Here is a 14,548-nt window from a genome sequence, read left to right as displayed (position 1 = left end):
GACAGTGGTACAATACAATTTATTGCCTCTCAAGAAATGGCACGTAAGCAGGGTCAAGGGGGCAGGGCAGCCTGAAGTGCAAGGGGCCCTTTTCCCCGGGGGGGTGGGGGGGTGGTGTTAATAAACGGCATCATCCCAGGATCGACCAGGGTGCACCCCATGCAGGTTACAGCTAGCGTGCAATGCACGTTCTTCTGGAGTGGGAGGGCTGGGTGGGATACAGAGCGATGCCAGCCCGGCCCCAAGCCAGGCAAGGAATGGCTGCAGGGAATTTTCTGTGGAAAGCTTGGTATCGTACCACATTTATTTCTTCAACCCCTTTGAAGCTCACAGGCTCGGAGCGAACGCAGGTGAAACAGAGCTGGCCTCCATTTCAGTGCTGCATCTGAGGAACAAAGCACGTAACGTTCAACATGGAAGGGAGAGGTGGCTGCTGACTCCCAGGGACCATGGAGAACAAGAAAAACATGGTCCCTTTCACTGATTTTTAATTAAAATCAAAAGAAATTCAAATCAGAAAGAGGTGAAAATGTCGGCTCCTCTGTTTTTTTCATCTCTGGGCTAAACTACATCAAAACTGTAGGTCTTTGCAAAGGGGAGAGAAAAATAACCACAGAATAAGAGATTTCAGGGGTCAAGCTGGTGATTTGAAAATACCGCAATAAAATTTGCAAAGTAGTCCACACAGAAGAGTTTCCCCAGTGTTAAATACGAACATAAAAGATGTAAAAGAACATCTTTGCTGAGGTACTGGAGTAGTTTCCACAATTTACAGATTACAGTATTTTTAAAACCAAAGTTAGGGCATGACTGCAACGAGTACAATATGGAGTAATTGGTCTTACTTTTAAAAATAGAGTTTGCAAACTGATTCAGAGAGTGTTTGCGTCTCTCCAGCGTATTTTATAGCTGTTTATGTATCTCAGAAATATACCCGAGAGACACATTAAAATTCTCAGCACCAAGGGCCTCCTCATATACCTCCAAGGCACAGCCTGACCTTGAGTCCCTCTGGCTACAGCTGCATAATGGGGTGCTTTCTCTCGAGATCAGGCTTGTTTGGGACAGCTTTCCTTCCCCCACGTACACACAGGGACACACACATTTAGACCAGTTGATCTGAATCAGTTTTTGCAAACTATTTTAATTAAAATATTAACTTGTTGGAATAGTCCAGGTCTGCACATGATATACATGTAAAAATGGTTACTACACAATTCTTTTTGAATACAAAAAAAAGCCAATATGGGATAGCCATCATTTGGATTCAGCATTCAGTCATGCTTGACATTACACAAAGAGATGGGTTGAGAGAATTCTGTCGAAGTAGCTCAATTTAAACCAGAGACTTTGACCAAATTCAAACCATAACAGAAGCAAAAGAATGAACCCACTGAACTTGCAGGTATAGCCTGTCCCCGCCGTCACTGCTGCTGTTTGTGACAGAGGAGCTGAACTTCAAAACGCTGTGTTAGCACCATGCTCTGGGCACACCCTCCACTCTCACATGGTAAATCCCATGCAATTTTGGCCTTTCATTTCATTTTTGTCTGTCTTTCTAAACCCAGGAAAATACAGGTACCTTTCCTAATTCAGTTTCGCTGCATTTCAGCAACACTGCAATGCAAAAGAATGACCCCAAAACATCCAATTCCACATAAAAACATAGCAGAGGAAAGGACAGGACAATTCACAGTCACAGCCTGCCCCGGGGGGCAACCAGAGTCACCTCCACAGGACCACCGCCTCATCCCAGGCTTCCGCCAACTGTTAGTACTACAAAGCTCCTTACTAAGGGCTGCTCAAACATATTTTGGTAAAGTTTCCATCTTTGATTAGAGTGATGTGCTACGTCAAGATGCTAGAAATCCCAGTTGGATTCACCGGACACTGGCAGAGAGTTAAGGATTGGGAGTGGATGTTAATTTAGCTAACGAAAGAACGTCGCCCTGTTGAGAGTACTGAACAGCAGCGAGACACTAGAATATTTACTATATAAATATGTCACATGGACAAACACATTCGGAAAACCTTGCTTTTGAGCCCTATAAACATATTAAAGGCAAATCCTAGAGTTAGCAGCTAGTGTTTTCTTCAAGATGATTAGTGTGCAAGGATAAACATTTACAAAGAACCCTGGCTGGTCAGTCCCCAAGACGGAAATCTTTGCCTCAAGCCAAACTTCATCTACCTGCTCTTTCCCTAGCCCCACAGTGCTGGCTGACCCAGACCGCCCTGGCACTGGCACAAGAGCACGGGGGCATCTCCAGCACTAAGGGATGACACGATGCCACAAAGTCATTGGGTTGATTAGACTCCCTGACCCCTTTATCACCGTATGGATTTCACAACCTCCTTTGCTTCCTTTCAGTAGTACAGCAGCTCCAACGAGCCTCTGGAAGTAGTGCCTTCTCGCATGGTGTGATATGCTGCCAAAGTATCACAGCATCTCAAGGGACTGTAAAAGTTGAAGTATTGCAGCAACGAAAATAATAAAAAGGAGCCTCACATGCATCAAGATCTACAGTGGTGATGTAGGTTAGTCATCAGCTGGGAAAGAGTCATTGGCTCAGCTCCTCCTGGTACACTGTGGCAACTAAACATTTAAACAGTTGGCTACACTCTACATGTAAACAGGAAATTGCAACAAGCCAAAAAGGTAATAAATTGGTGGATGTAGTGTAATAATGAAAAACCCGATCAATGGCATTTTGTGACTATGGCATCCTTCAAAATACCTCTGGCATTTGAGACTGATTGGCTGAAAGTCTAAACATTTCTGAATGGAGCAAAAAGGACTACGCTGGGCTCCAGTAATTATTCTGATGCTTAGCTAAAATGAGATGTCACAGTATTAGCTGTACAAGTGCATTACTTCCGCTCCTCTGCCCAACCTCGTCTGAGCTACCAGCAGCACAGTCAGGGAGTGCCAAAGCAGGAATACAATTTTGAACATTTCTAGCCTGTTCCCTCCAGACAGGTTTACCTACACACTTCTCGGGAAGCTGACCAGTGCCTTCTGAGAGAACGTCACTTCTTACATGACACGGAGCGGGCACTTGGGTAGAAGGGCCCTGCTGAGCCCTGGTGTCTCTTGGCCTCTCTTCTCAGCCTTCTTCCTCACCTACAAGTCTTTGAAAATGCCTCTTGGCAGAGGCAATACCCTAGAAATGTATCCAATTTAATGACAACTAAAATTGGAACAGAAGATCCAGCTGTTCCTCCCCTGGATGTTGGTTTAAAGGCAGCTCGCCTGGTTTTTGCAGGGTGGCAGTTCGAAATTTACGGACATGGGAGGAGGTCTCCATTCTCCCTCAGACTTCCTATGGATGGTGTGACGAGGGCAGTCTGAGGCCCTTCTGTCCTGTCAGTGTGACAACCACCATCCAACTCTTCTGACTAATTGCATATATTTCTCAGACGCCCTCCCAAGACCCCTCCAAAAAGTAAAAAACAACAACAAAAAAACCCAAAAAAACCACCCCCCCCCAAACCCTGCAGCCAAATACTATGACATCCCAGTTAGTAAACACAAAACGTAATGCTTTACAAAATGAATACAATATTCCATGTGCACCCAGCTTCCACACGTCAGCACCGCACTGAGGAGGCTGCTGGGCTGGTGTCTGTAGGCAGTTTCTGTTGGCAGACAGCTCCAGTGGAATTGCCACCCTCAGTTATTGTTTAAGTTATGTATAAGACATGTGTGAACCATTGGATATTTGTGAAGTAACACTTGTGCTCCTGCTCATGCCCTGTTCCGTCCGTCCCCCAGAAGCTGTCCGCCTCAGAGCCTGGGGGCTGTTGCGGACCCCTATAGCACTACTTCGAGGTACCCCCTGCATGGGCCCCGAGGGGTGACCCCATGGCTGGGGTCCACCTTGCATTGGATGGCCCCAAGCTTGTGGTGGGCCACCCATGGGATGACCCCAGTGAGGTCCTGCACCCCCAGTAGGATTGTGGGACCAGCCAGAAGCTCCCGGGTAGCTGTGGCTGAACGCCTCGGGGGAGAGATTAGAAAGAACCATATTACTAAAACCTAGCCTCATGCTTTCTGAGTCAAAAGCTTCGATCTCGCGAGCTTGACGCTCCAGCAGGCTTCGTATCCGTTCAGTACGCTCGTTCTGCAACGCCAGCATCTCCTCCTCAATCTAGGAAGGAAAAAAGAAGAGACAGTCTGTAGCAGCAGGACTCCTTTACAGGCATGGCCTCAACTCTCTGAAGGACTTGTAACAGCAAGCTAATGATGAACCTTCTCCCCATGTTTCTACATGAGACTGGATCTAGATCAGATGTCCACTGACACACAATCTGTTCTGAATGCAAAAGGGTAAGTCCCATAGACCTGCACACGCCAAAGCATGGTGAACACCAGTTGGAGGGTCTTGGTCCCTGTTCCCTGGTGATTACAGAAGTTTTAGGGATGCAAAGCCCAAGTTTGTGGTGATACTCACAGCTTGACATAGGTTAATCTTTTAAGATGCAGGAAAATCTACAGCTTCCAGAAAAGCCTACTGGGAAAGCACCTTCAGAATCAGCCAAGCACAGTGCCTGTACAGTCAAATACCTGCCAACACAGCTTAATGTGACCTTCACTGTTTGTTGCTGAATCTGATGATGACGACTGCTATTTTCTCCAGGATTCAATGTACGAGCCCACATCCAGCTTCCTCTCCAATGTTCACTGGCCAGATTTTCTTAGCTCATGTTATCACCTCCGACCCACCCCTTTCCTAAATTGGTTTCTCATGTTTCATTACCCTGATACTTTCTCCAAGGTGTGTGGCTGAGAAAGCAGGCAGTGATGTTGGAATTGTGTGGCAGATTATTAGCTAGATGATATGCAAGCTGGCAACTCCAATTTCTTCCCTGTAACACTGTTCCAAATCGGTTTCCAATGGTACTTTAGTAGGGGCACTGGGATCAGCTCTCCAAGTACAGAAAACATGGGGCTACGGCCTCCTGACGCCCATGAGACAGGGATGAAAGCCTTTCTTATTGAAATCTTTGCAGTCAGGTGGAGAACCAAAGAACCACTCCATTATCTTCTTGCCAGCACTGAAAAAGCTACTTTTGGCCTCAGTGAAAAAGACCAAATGGGTAAAAAGCAGCAGCCAAGACTTTTAGCATAGCTCACTGGCATCTCCCCTGTTGTCAGCAGCAACGTGGCCAAGAGGTGTTATCTTGGGCTGTGCTGAAGGTACTGGGCAGAGCTTGTACTTGTAAGCGCTCTCTTCCCTTAGTCAGGGAATATGCAAAGTGATTTCATCTGGAATTTAGGAAACAATCTGCTCTGAGCCATTTGGGGCTTTCAGAAACTGCCTTATCCACTTGCCTGTTTCTTAGCACTAGGTGAGTGACACTGACTCTCTCCATAGAGCAGCCTTGCTCACTCCTGCTGAAAGCCACGTGGTGGTCAGCCGCCTTGGACAAGGCAGAAGAGGAAGAAGGTGCCTTCTCTAACGTCAGCTCTTTAAAATGCTCCACTTGTTTTTTCCAGTCTTGCTAGCTAAGCAGAATCCTCCTCTTCCTTTTTCAAAACTACAGAGTCTTCAGCATGCCCAGCTGCTCAGTTTTCAGGCTTTGCGACAGCGTAACGCACAGGACTTAGCGCAACTGAACTTCAAAGAAAGGCACGCCTAACACACCACATTAAAATGACATCACTTAGAAACGACCTCAGGTTGCAGGACTCTGAAGATGAGGTGTCTGAGGCACGTGGGAAGGAAATGAGTAAATCTGAAGTCTTTTAAAGACACTCTTGGGACATGCTCATTACTGGTGCAACACAAACAACATACATCAGGGTATAGCTTGTACAGCACCTCAGTCACTGGCACTTAAAGGCTGCGCATTGACGGGGCTGGCTACTCCCTCCTTAGCCTAAGTCAGACATGTATGCTCTGGTGAGTTACTATGGTGATGGGTACCATCAAAAATAAAGAGCACTGTGCTGAGAAGGAAGCAGAGTCCTGTGCACACCCTAACTTCTGGAATCTGGTTTATTATTGAACATCAGGGACTGACTTTGCCACAGGCTATGTATATATTTGTGAATGTAAATTCAGACATTCATCTTGCTCACATACCTGCCCTTTCTCTGGCTGCCAGTTTCAGTTAGCACATGCAAGCAAACATCAGATGACATCGCTGAGCGACCCACACCAGAATACTCGCAACTCTTAATTCTTACAAAAACAGAACACGCCCCCTCCCCCCAAAGAATACCCTTGCAAAGGGAGGATGCATCTACCTTTGCACCCACATGTTTTCCCTCGAGCTGCCACTGAGTGACTGTAACCCCAGCAAGAAACAGTCTCATTGCTGGTCCATGACTTTGTGAGTTGCAATGCACTAGCACTGCATGTATTGCTAAATAAAGGCTCCCACCTATGGAAACTGAAGGACCATCCAATCTTTGGCTATTCTAATAGTCACACAGGGACACACAGGGCACACTAACAGTGAGCGGCTGTGTGGTGCTCACTTGCCGGCTGAGGTTAAACGACGACACTAACATACGCAGGAAAGTTATGCTAGGTCTTAATTTTATCTTTTTTTTTTTTCTATGATGTAGCATTGCAAAGCTTCCTATCACCATTACTGATGCCAAATGCTTCGCAGGGGCTTTCTATGCACAGAGACTTCAATCCTGGTCCACACTGAAAGACTTATGCAACATTATTATTGGTTGATGTGTCTTTCCGTAAGACACTGGCCTCACTTCAACTTTTAACATAATACTACGTGCAATGCAATATATGCTGCTCCCACAGACGAGCAGCAATGGCCAGCAGCAGGCTCGTTGTGGCATACTTCTTCCCAGAGCTCTCGTCAGATCATGCCGCCAGAGGGCAATGCACACCCAGCATAAATATATACACAAATGCAGGGCTGTGACAGGAGCTGTCCTCTTCTGGATGGGAGCAAAATAACTAGCGATGGGGTCTGAAGACAGCTGTTTACACATGCGAGCACCACACGGGAACTCTGTTTTCACAAATTCAGTTACTTCCAGAGATTCAAGTCCACTTGCAGGAGACCAAAACACAATAGGACTGTCTTCTCGGAGATGCTTCCTCGGCTGACCATGAGGTGGAGCAGTTTTATTCTGACAAGGGCCCTCTATCAGCCCAGCATCAATCTGTGAGCCTCTGGGAGAAGATAAGTGTGAAGAACCTCGAGGCCACAGAGTAATTGCCCTAATTTAATAACCACTGATCAGCAAAGTTGGGAAATGTTGCATGAATGGCGATGGCTGGCACCCACAGGGCAAATCAAAGGGGAAAAAATTTGCAGGAGGAAGGCTGATTGTGTATTTCCTTTCACTGACTGGTGCACTACCCTTCCCCTGGTTTGTGTAGGCCGCTCACATTTCTATACACACCGCGTGTCTGGCCGCATAGGAAAGCATACTTCCAACAAGGACCACCTTACTACACATAGCCAATTACGAGCTGAAATCTAGGGAGCAGCAGGTCACCCATGCCTGTGGGTCTGGCTACTTCAGTTTGTTTAGGGAAACGCTGCAGACAGCAGCGTTTCCATAACAAGCATAATTTCATAGGGAAACTGCAGCCTAGTCTCCACGGACTGACAAATGGAGCAGATCTGCAGTAAAATAATATTACCATAAAATACAGGGTCTCAAATACATTTTACATTCCCCCCCCACTTCCCCAAAGATACCTACTACTGATACTATGCAAATTCCACCCCCACCCAGCTTCAGGTTGTTATTGTCTGTCCTCTAATGAGCCGGGAAGCTAATCTGCAGCTCAGAGACAGAAAGAACAGTTCACTTTCCCTTCTGCCCAGAGAGGCACGGCTCCCTCTGGCATGGTTCAAGCAGCTCTATGCCAGCCAGAAGCTGCTCACATAGGACGGCTGAGCTGGCAGAAAGTTTAGCCTATGTGTCACCGAGCTATCATCCCAGAGAGGCAAATACCCAAATGATCTGTGTTACTATATACAGCAAGGTAAAAGCAATTTCTCTCTTGCACAATTGATAAGTACAGTGCAATTTAAGATCTGAAATATGGAGCACGCTAATGATGCTCGCCTGACTATTTTACCTTCTGCTCAAGGAGGGCCCGACGGAGGGATACCCTCTGTTCAAGATCACGCAGCTCCCGATCATGCTGGGCTTCTGCCTGCATCTTGATTTTACTCTGATATGCATTCAGCAGCTCCAATTCTTGCTGCAGCTGCATCTTCAAAACCTGGCACTCTGCTTCCTGTGCTTCATCCAAACGCAGCTGGGAAAGACAGACAATAGAGATGTTTCACTATGGGGTAACCACTCATGACACTCCGGGGGAGGACTGCGAGGAGGGGAAGAGAATGGGATGGGACTTTGTTTTCTTAGCAATACAATTGGTCTCTATTGTACTTCGTTTCACTGAACAGAGGACCTATAGTGACAAAGGCTGGTGACAGCGAGCCCACAGCGCTGATGCAAGTGATGCTGATGAGCGCTGGCGCTTCAGGAACCATGATCCATACTGCAGAGACCAGACTGCCGGAGGTGCTAACATCCACAGCTCTCCTCTTGCTAGAGGCAGAGAAGATCTCTTGCTCTGTTCAACTGGATTAACCAATTACCTGTACGCAGGAGACTTAAGTCCATATCCCTGCCAATGCAGGACTTTGGGCAAAAGAATATAATGACATAAACCTAAAAGCAATATGATACTGAATTTCTAACCTTCTCATACATAAATTTAATCAGCTACCCTGCCTCACAGCGTCAAATTTGTACAGAGTGATGTGAGCAGGACGCAATATGCAAGAAGTGCAAAGAAAACTGCACATTCAGTTGTAGCAAGGACTCAAAGCATTGCTCATGTGGTCATTCCTTAAAGAAGGAATCTCTTAAAGAAGGAATCACAGAACTTTCACAACACTTTTAACATTATTTCAGATTTACAGTCAAAACTCTGGACTCCTCCATGACTCAATGAGCATCTTCCACCAGTGGGACATGCTTTGGTTGGTATTGACAAATCAAAGCCTAGATGACTTAAGACAGCAAGCTGCACATTATTTAACAATGCTCTAACAGGGACATTTATGTTGTCAAACTTCATGCAAAAGCAGTCCTCTGGCCACACAGATGCATCACTTTGCATCTCTGCAACAGCAGCTTCAACTTCAACCTGCCTGAAGGGGGTAATACCTCTTTCTTCTGCGTTTGAATGCTGCTTTTTAAATACAGAGGAATGACTGTGCTGGGTATGGCGCATGTAGCAAGGAAGCAGATAGCCTGCTGTCAGGATACAGATTGGTTAAAATGCAAACATCCCTATTTGGCTGAGGAACCCTGGGTCCCTCGGAGGCGACTCACAGCTTGTGTAGAGAGCATTTCATTAATGCTGTGATCATACTGCTCAGCCAGGATAGCCAGCTTCCGGGTCTGCTCCTCCTTGAGCCGTTTGAGGACAGCTTTATGTTCACTCTTTGGCGTGGTCTCCAGCAGATGGTTTCTCAGTGCTTTGTACTGTCTGGTTTGGATCTTGCATGTATCCTGAAACTGCTTCTTTATCTGTAGTTCTTTTGACTGGAAAGATGGAGGGGACACAAACAAAGAAAAAAACAGCACGTTTCAAATGGGAGAAATATCCATTCAAATGGATATTTAGGATTACATTAAGGATATGAGTTCGAGAATCCACAAATGTATATTAACATCTACAGTGCAAGGAGGGAAGCAAAATACACAAGAGGCAATGACTATTGCTGCAGCTGCTTTGACACTGCTACTGTGCAAAACAATTACAATACAGACACTTTTATAACAAAGCTCCAGCCTAAATACAGCTGTCTCTGCACAAAGAGCCTCACATTTGTCACTGGACTGGATCCAGTCCTGGGTGTTGCTTTTCAAGAAAAGTTCTTGAGGGACAGGACTAATATTTATTAGCAGCAAAAGCCATACTTACACACGACTGTGCTTGTATGGCACATATATACGAACAGCACTTGATGTTATGAAAGAAGCAAATCTGGTGCATGGGAAGGGACAGGGAAAAAGAGCAACGCTTTTTCCATTGCGGGTTTGATGAAGGTAAGATGTATTCTAACCTTTGATATTACGAGCCTGGTTTTCATAAAGATACTCAAAAAATGGCTAGGAAAGATTAGACGCTTGAAGATGTATGCCACAAGCAACATTAGCATTGTGCTAGTCTAGCAAACAAAACGATTCCCCAGTCCCAACGGAGGCTTACTGGAGACTGAGTTTTCCCTTTGCACTTTGCTAGCATCTCTGTATTGTTTAGAGACGTCACTTTGATTGCACACAGGGCTGGGAGACATCAATCCTGGAAAAGGTATCTGGATCTGATTTTGCTGTATGACCGTGAGGAAATTAACTATTTTTTTTCTTTCACCTGCCTTACCTGCCCCTCCAGAGCAGCTTGTAAGGGTTAACATCTGCTAAGTATTTTAAGACCCTAAAAAGGAGGGTGTTCTGGAGTTCCCCGTGTCTTTCCACTGGAGGGCTGGCAGGGATACTTCTAAAGTAAGCAAAACCCAGAAGTGATGAGCGATGGTGGTTAACTGACAGATAGGCAAGTTCGCCATGGTAAGAAAAAACAAACAAACCCCTAAACCCCCACATCAGAGCAGTCAGTATACACCCTGGGCCATTCCCACTCTCAGCCACCATGGTCAAATCCTGAAGCACTGGGGGCAGGAACAGAGCATAGGAACAGATTCCTGTGCCTTGAATAAGTTGGAAGAGCTCTGGGATCTGAACCAGCAAGGCAGATATATATATATATATATATACACACACACACACACACACACATATATGTGCATGTCTCCCGTCAGCTCCTCCACTGCCTGCTCCTGGCACTAACTCAAGGCTCAGCAGGGTAGGTGATAAGCGCAGCACTTGTAGCTACCTAGAAAGATGCAGTGGGATCAGACAATATATCGAGCCCAATTTAGACATCAGCATGCTTTGCTGCATAAACCAACAATTCCACTTTGCTAATCTGATGCAGAAAACAGGACAAAGATGGGTTTCATTCAAACCAAAATATATATCATGGAGAGGAGTACATCGCTTTTATCCTTTCTAAATTCATAGGAAGTTATTTTGCTCCAGGAAACCTTTAAGGTTGTTTCTCCCTGCCCCTAAGGGAAGTGTCAGCAAGTTACACATTCCCATCAGGGACCTGGTCACAGCAAAACACTAGCAATCTATTTTGTCCTCACTTTCTGTGAAGTCTCGCTTGGACACCAGACTCTGTTTACAGGCTTCCAATCCAAAGGCTTTAACAACAGGAAACAGAAGGGAGGGGTAAGATTTCCAGTCAGACTTCTGACAAGATCATTTTGACCTGGTATTGTGAAATACCAGCAAGAGGGTATTTGCATCACAATTAACACACTTGAAATAATAACAGCAGTTTTCACTGAAGGGTGAATTCTAGTTATCGGTCCTTCTGCTGCTGTAATAGCGGCAACAGACGCTGACCGTTAAAAGTCTGCTTTCAGGACAAAGGACCTCACTAAATAACAAAGGGAAAGCCTGAAACGTGCCCTCTCGGGAAAACGTTGCTGAGGAGAGAAACTGAACAAATAGTCAAATTATCTAGTCAAAGAAGAATACTTGCCTGCATTAGCCAGATGCAAGAGAAGAGTTAATACTACGGAACAGTCTCAATAAATAGAGGATTGTACTACAAACCGAACGGTTGTCCGGCAGGCTGCATTATTAGCACTGTGTGTACGCAAAGGTGCTGGATCGACAGCTCAAGCCTGAAATCCTTCACTAATCACAGAACAGCCACTTGCGAAGTGCAAGCCTTCCATGCTCCCTGCAAAACGCTCCAGCCCTGTCCTCACTGGAAAAGGGAAGGGGTTGAAGAATCTGCAGAGGTGAGAGGGCAGCCAAGCCTCTGCAGCCCAGAGAGACCGCCAATCCTGCTGTCCCGACTGCCAGCAAGGCAACGAGAACGGACATGCTGCCCACTCGGGTTTGCACCACATCACATTGGAGAGGCAGAACTCATTCATGCTAATCTCAGAAGGATCAACCTAATACAGCTGCTTCAGTTTTATTCAGCTCAGAGTGCAGCGCAGCTTCCCCGTGAAGTCATCAGCTATTTATACACTATATCCTTGGAGATTCTCAACAGCGATCAGATGGTCCCTTGTTCTCACAAGCTAGGTTTTCACTATTTAATATTATTCCAATATTGACAAATAAGGTGGTTTTTTTTTTCTTGCTGAAGTTCTATTTTCAAGTTGGTTATTTTCTTTGTAAGAATATAACTTGCAGGTGGTGAAAACTAAGTCAGATGGGAAATATCATGAAGAGGAAAGACCTAGAACAACAAAGAAACCCCATGCTCAGTATGCCATACACTCATTTTGTTACTGGCACAGCTGAACACTGGGTGGAGAGAAGAAGTCTGCCTCCTCAAAGGAAATGTACCAGGCAGCTTTGTGAAAGGCCTTACACTCCCTTCTCAGACACTTCAGAATAAACCACTGGACTTCTTTGGATGAAGTGAAGGCTCTCACACTAAAAGCCTCAATTACAGAGGCCCTATAGTTCTGGTCAGCCACCACAGTTACAAGGGCAGTGCAAGAAACCCACGAGAGCACAACACAGCAAAGGTCAGTGCTAGAAGCTTCCTGAGGACACTGCAGTTGGCTGGTATCTCTCTCTCTTCCCCCCATACTTGCTAGCATACAGGCTTAATATAAAAAAAAAAAAAACCCAACCCAACAAACCAAGGTGCACTAGCCAAGACCAATAGTGCAGTTCATTTTGATGCACACAGCAACACAACGCTTTTGCTTTTTTTGTCGTTGTTTTTAAATGACATTGCTTCATTACAGAAAAATAGATTTTCTTTTTGTATATGGGGGGAGAAGAGGATCAGAAAACAGTGTAGGGGGAAGAGGGGGGAAAAAAAAGGGCACTGCAAAGATTAAACGCATTTTAAATTACCACAAAAAGGAAGGCACATTGCTGAGAACAATAGCTTTTCTAACAAAATGAGGGAATAGTGCTGCTATGGCCTGCCTACAATACACTGCAACCCTGATCACCACTGCTATGGTTCATACATAGGGTGCAACTGCAGCCCTACAAGTACCATGGCAGTTACACAACTTGACAAATACAGTACTTTTTTAAAAAGGTATTCATTACAAAATGAGACACCTCTGCGAATTAACGAGCTTCAAAATACCTTGGACCTGCATCCACTGCAAATGAGAACTGAGCTGCAATGTACCACTTTTCCACCACCACCAGCAGCTCACGCCCAGCGCTCCTACATCACTTAGTACCTTCAGGCTCTTGGGCTGCTGCCGGACCTCCATGACGTGCTTACGCCTCAGCTCCCGCTCCCGGCGCTTGTTGTATTCCAGCTGGTTGGTGAGCTCGGTCTGGTGCTGGAGTCGGATCAGCTCACAGCGCATCTTCTGGATGGTACTGAGATGGCGGAACTCCAGCTCCTGCATGGACTCGTGCTGACGCAGCAGCATGGCGTGCTCCAGGTCCTTCTGTGTCTGCCTTTTGTTTAACTCCTAACAGGAGGACAGAGGGACTTATTAGATTCTTTGTACTTGGATTTCCATTCACAACGTGACATTTCACTTTGTTCACAAGGGCATTTCCCTCTTTCCAAGGCATTTGAGGACAGAGCACAGAGTTTCTACATCTTATCAGAAGCAGACAGCACTGCCACCGGTAATTTTTCCTTCCTCATTTCACTTTTCTTCTTCCTGTTCTAGATGCTCAACAGGATTCACAGTAAGCATTTTCTAGAAAGGACTGTAACTGTTGTGTCTGTTGACTTTTTGGATCTAACAATTCTCCCACAATAGGGCACTAATCTGAACATTTGATACCGCATGATCCCCTAAATGCCATAGGGATTACCAGATGGCGTTGCAAAACATATCGAACCATTATTTTACCAAAAAACTTCAGCTGTGGTAATTAACACTTCAGTGACGTTGGAACTGGATGGCAGGTGGCCTTGTGAGATACACTTCATACAGGTCGTTCCAGGTCTCATCTCTGCTTATTCTCTTACCTCCCGAACCAGGTCCTGCTCCAGATTATGGCGGCCAAGGAGCATCCGTCTCTTAAAGCGGCGACACTCCAGCTCCAAGTACTGCCTTTGACGCCGCAGTAAGTTGGCTTCTTCCTCTGCCTGGAAATGCTGGATGTTCTCCTTCTGCTTTGAGAGCCACTCCTGCTTCTCCTTCTTTGGAGTGCTCTGGTTTTCATTCAGCTCCTGATAACAGCAAGATAAGTAATTGTGGAATAGTCACATTAAGCTCCTTGGCCCTGAACAACTGGATGGACCTGCCTAATAAACTACGTTTCAGACAAAGCCGTTCCACCTTGCCTTCTCATGGCCGGTACCATCCCAGCCTCTGCAAAAAAGCAACATAGTGCATATCTAAGGGAACACCAGGAGACAATTCACAGTGGAGCAAATTTAACCACAACTTTTTTTTTGCATTGGCCATTTTAACTCGTCAAAATGCTGGTTCACGTCCACAGTTT

The 14,548-nt window shown here is 45.7% G+C and overlaps 1 protein-coding gene across 1 annotated transcript in view; it reads right to left on the bottom strand.

The window, feature by feature from the left end:
- TAOK1 (TAO kinase 1) overlaps positions 1-14,548 on the bottom strand; it is a 71,302-nt gene continuing 56,754 nt past the window's right edge. The window contains exons 16-20 of the mRNA XM_076354799.1: positions 14,070-14,273; positions 13,318-13,557; positions 9,347-9,559; positions 8,076-8,258; positions 1-4,151 (exon numbers count right to left, since the gene is read on the bottom strand). Coding sequence (XP_076210914.1) covers positions 3,690-4,151; positions 8,076-8,258; positions 9,347-9,559; positions 13,318-13,557; positions 14,070-14,273 — 1,302 coding nt within the window. The 3' untranslated portion in view covers positions 1-3,689. The remainder of the gene's footprint in view (positions 4,152-8,075; positions 8,259-9,346; positions 9,560-13,317; positions 13,558-14,069; positions 14,274-14,548) is intronic.

This window comes from Aptenodytes patagonicus, chromosome 17, assembly GCF_965638725.1.
Source record: "Aptenodytes patagonicus chromosome 17, bAptPat1.pri.cur, whole genome shotgun sequence".
In the NCBI taxonomy this organism is placed as follows: Eukaryota; Metazoa; Chordata; class Aves; order Sphenisciformes; family Spheniscidae; genus Aptenodytes; species Aptenodytes patagonicus.
The sequence above is the reverse complement of the archived record's forward strand: the minus strand, read 5'-3'. Positions and strand labels throughout refer to the sequence as shown.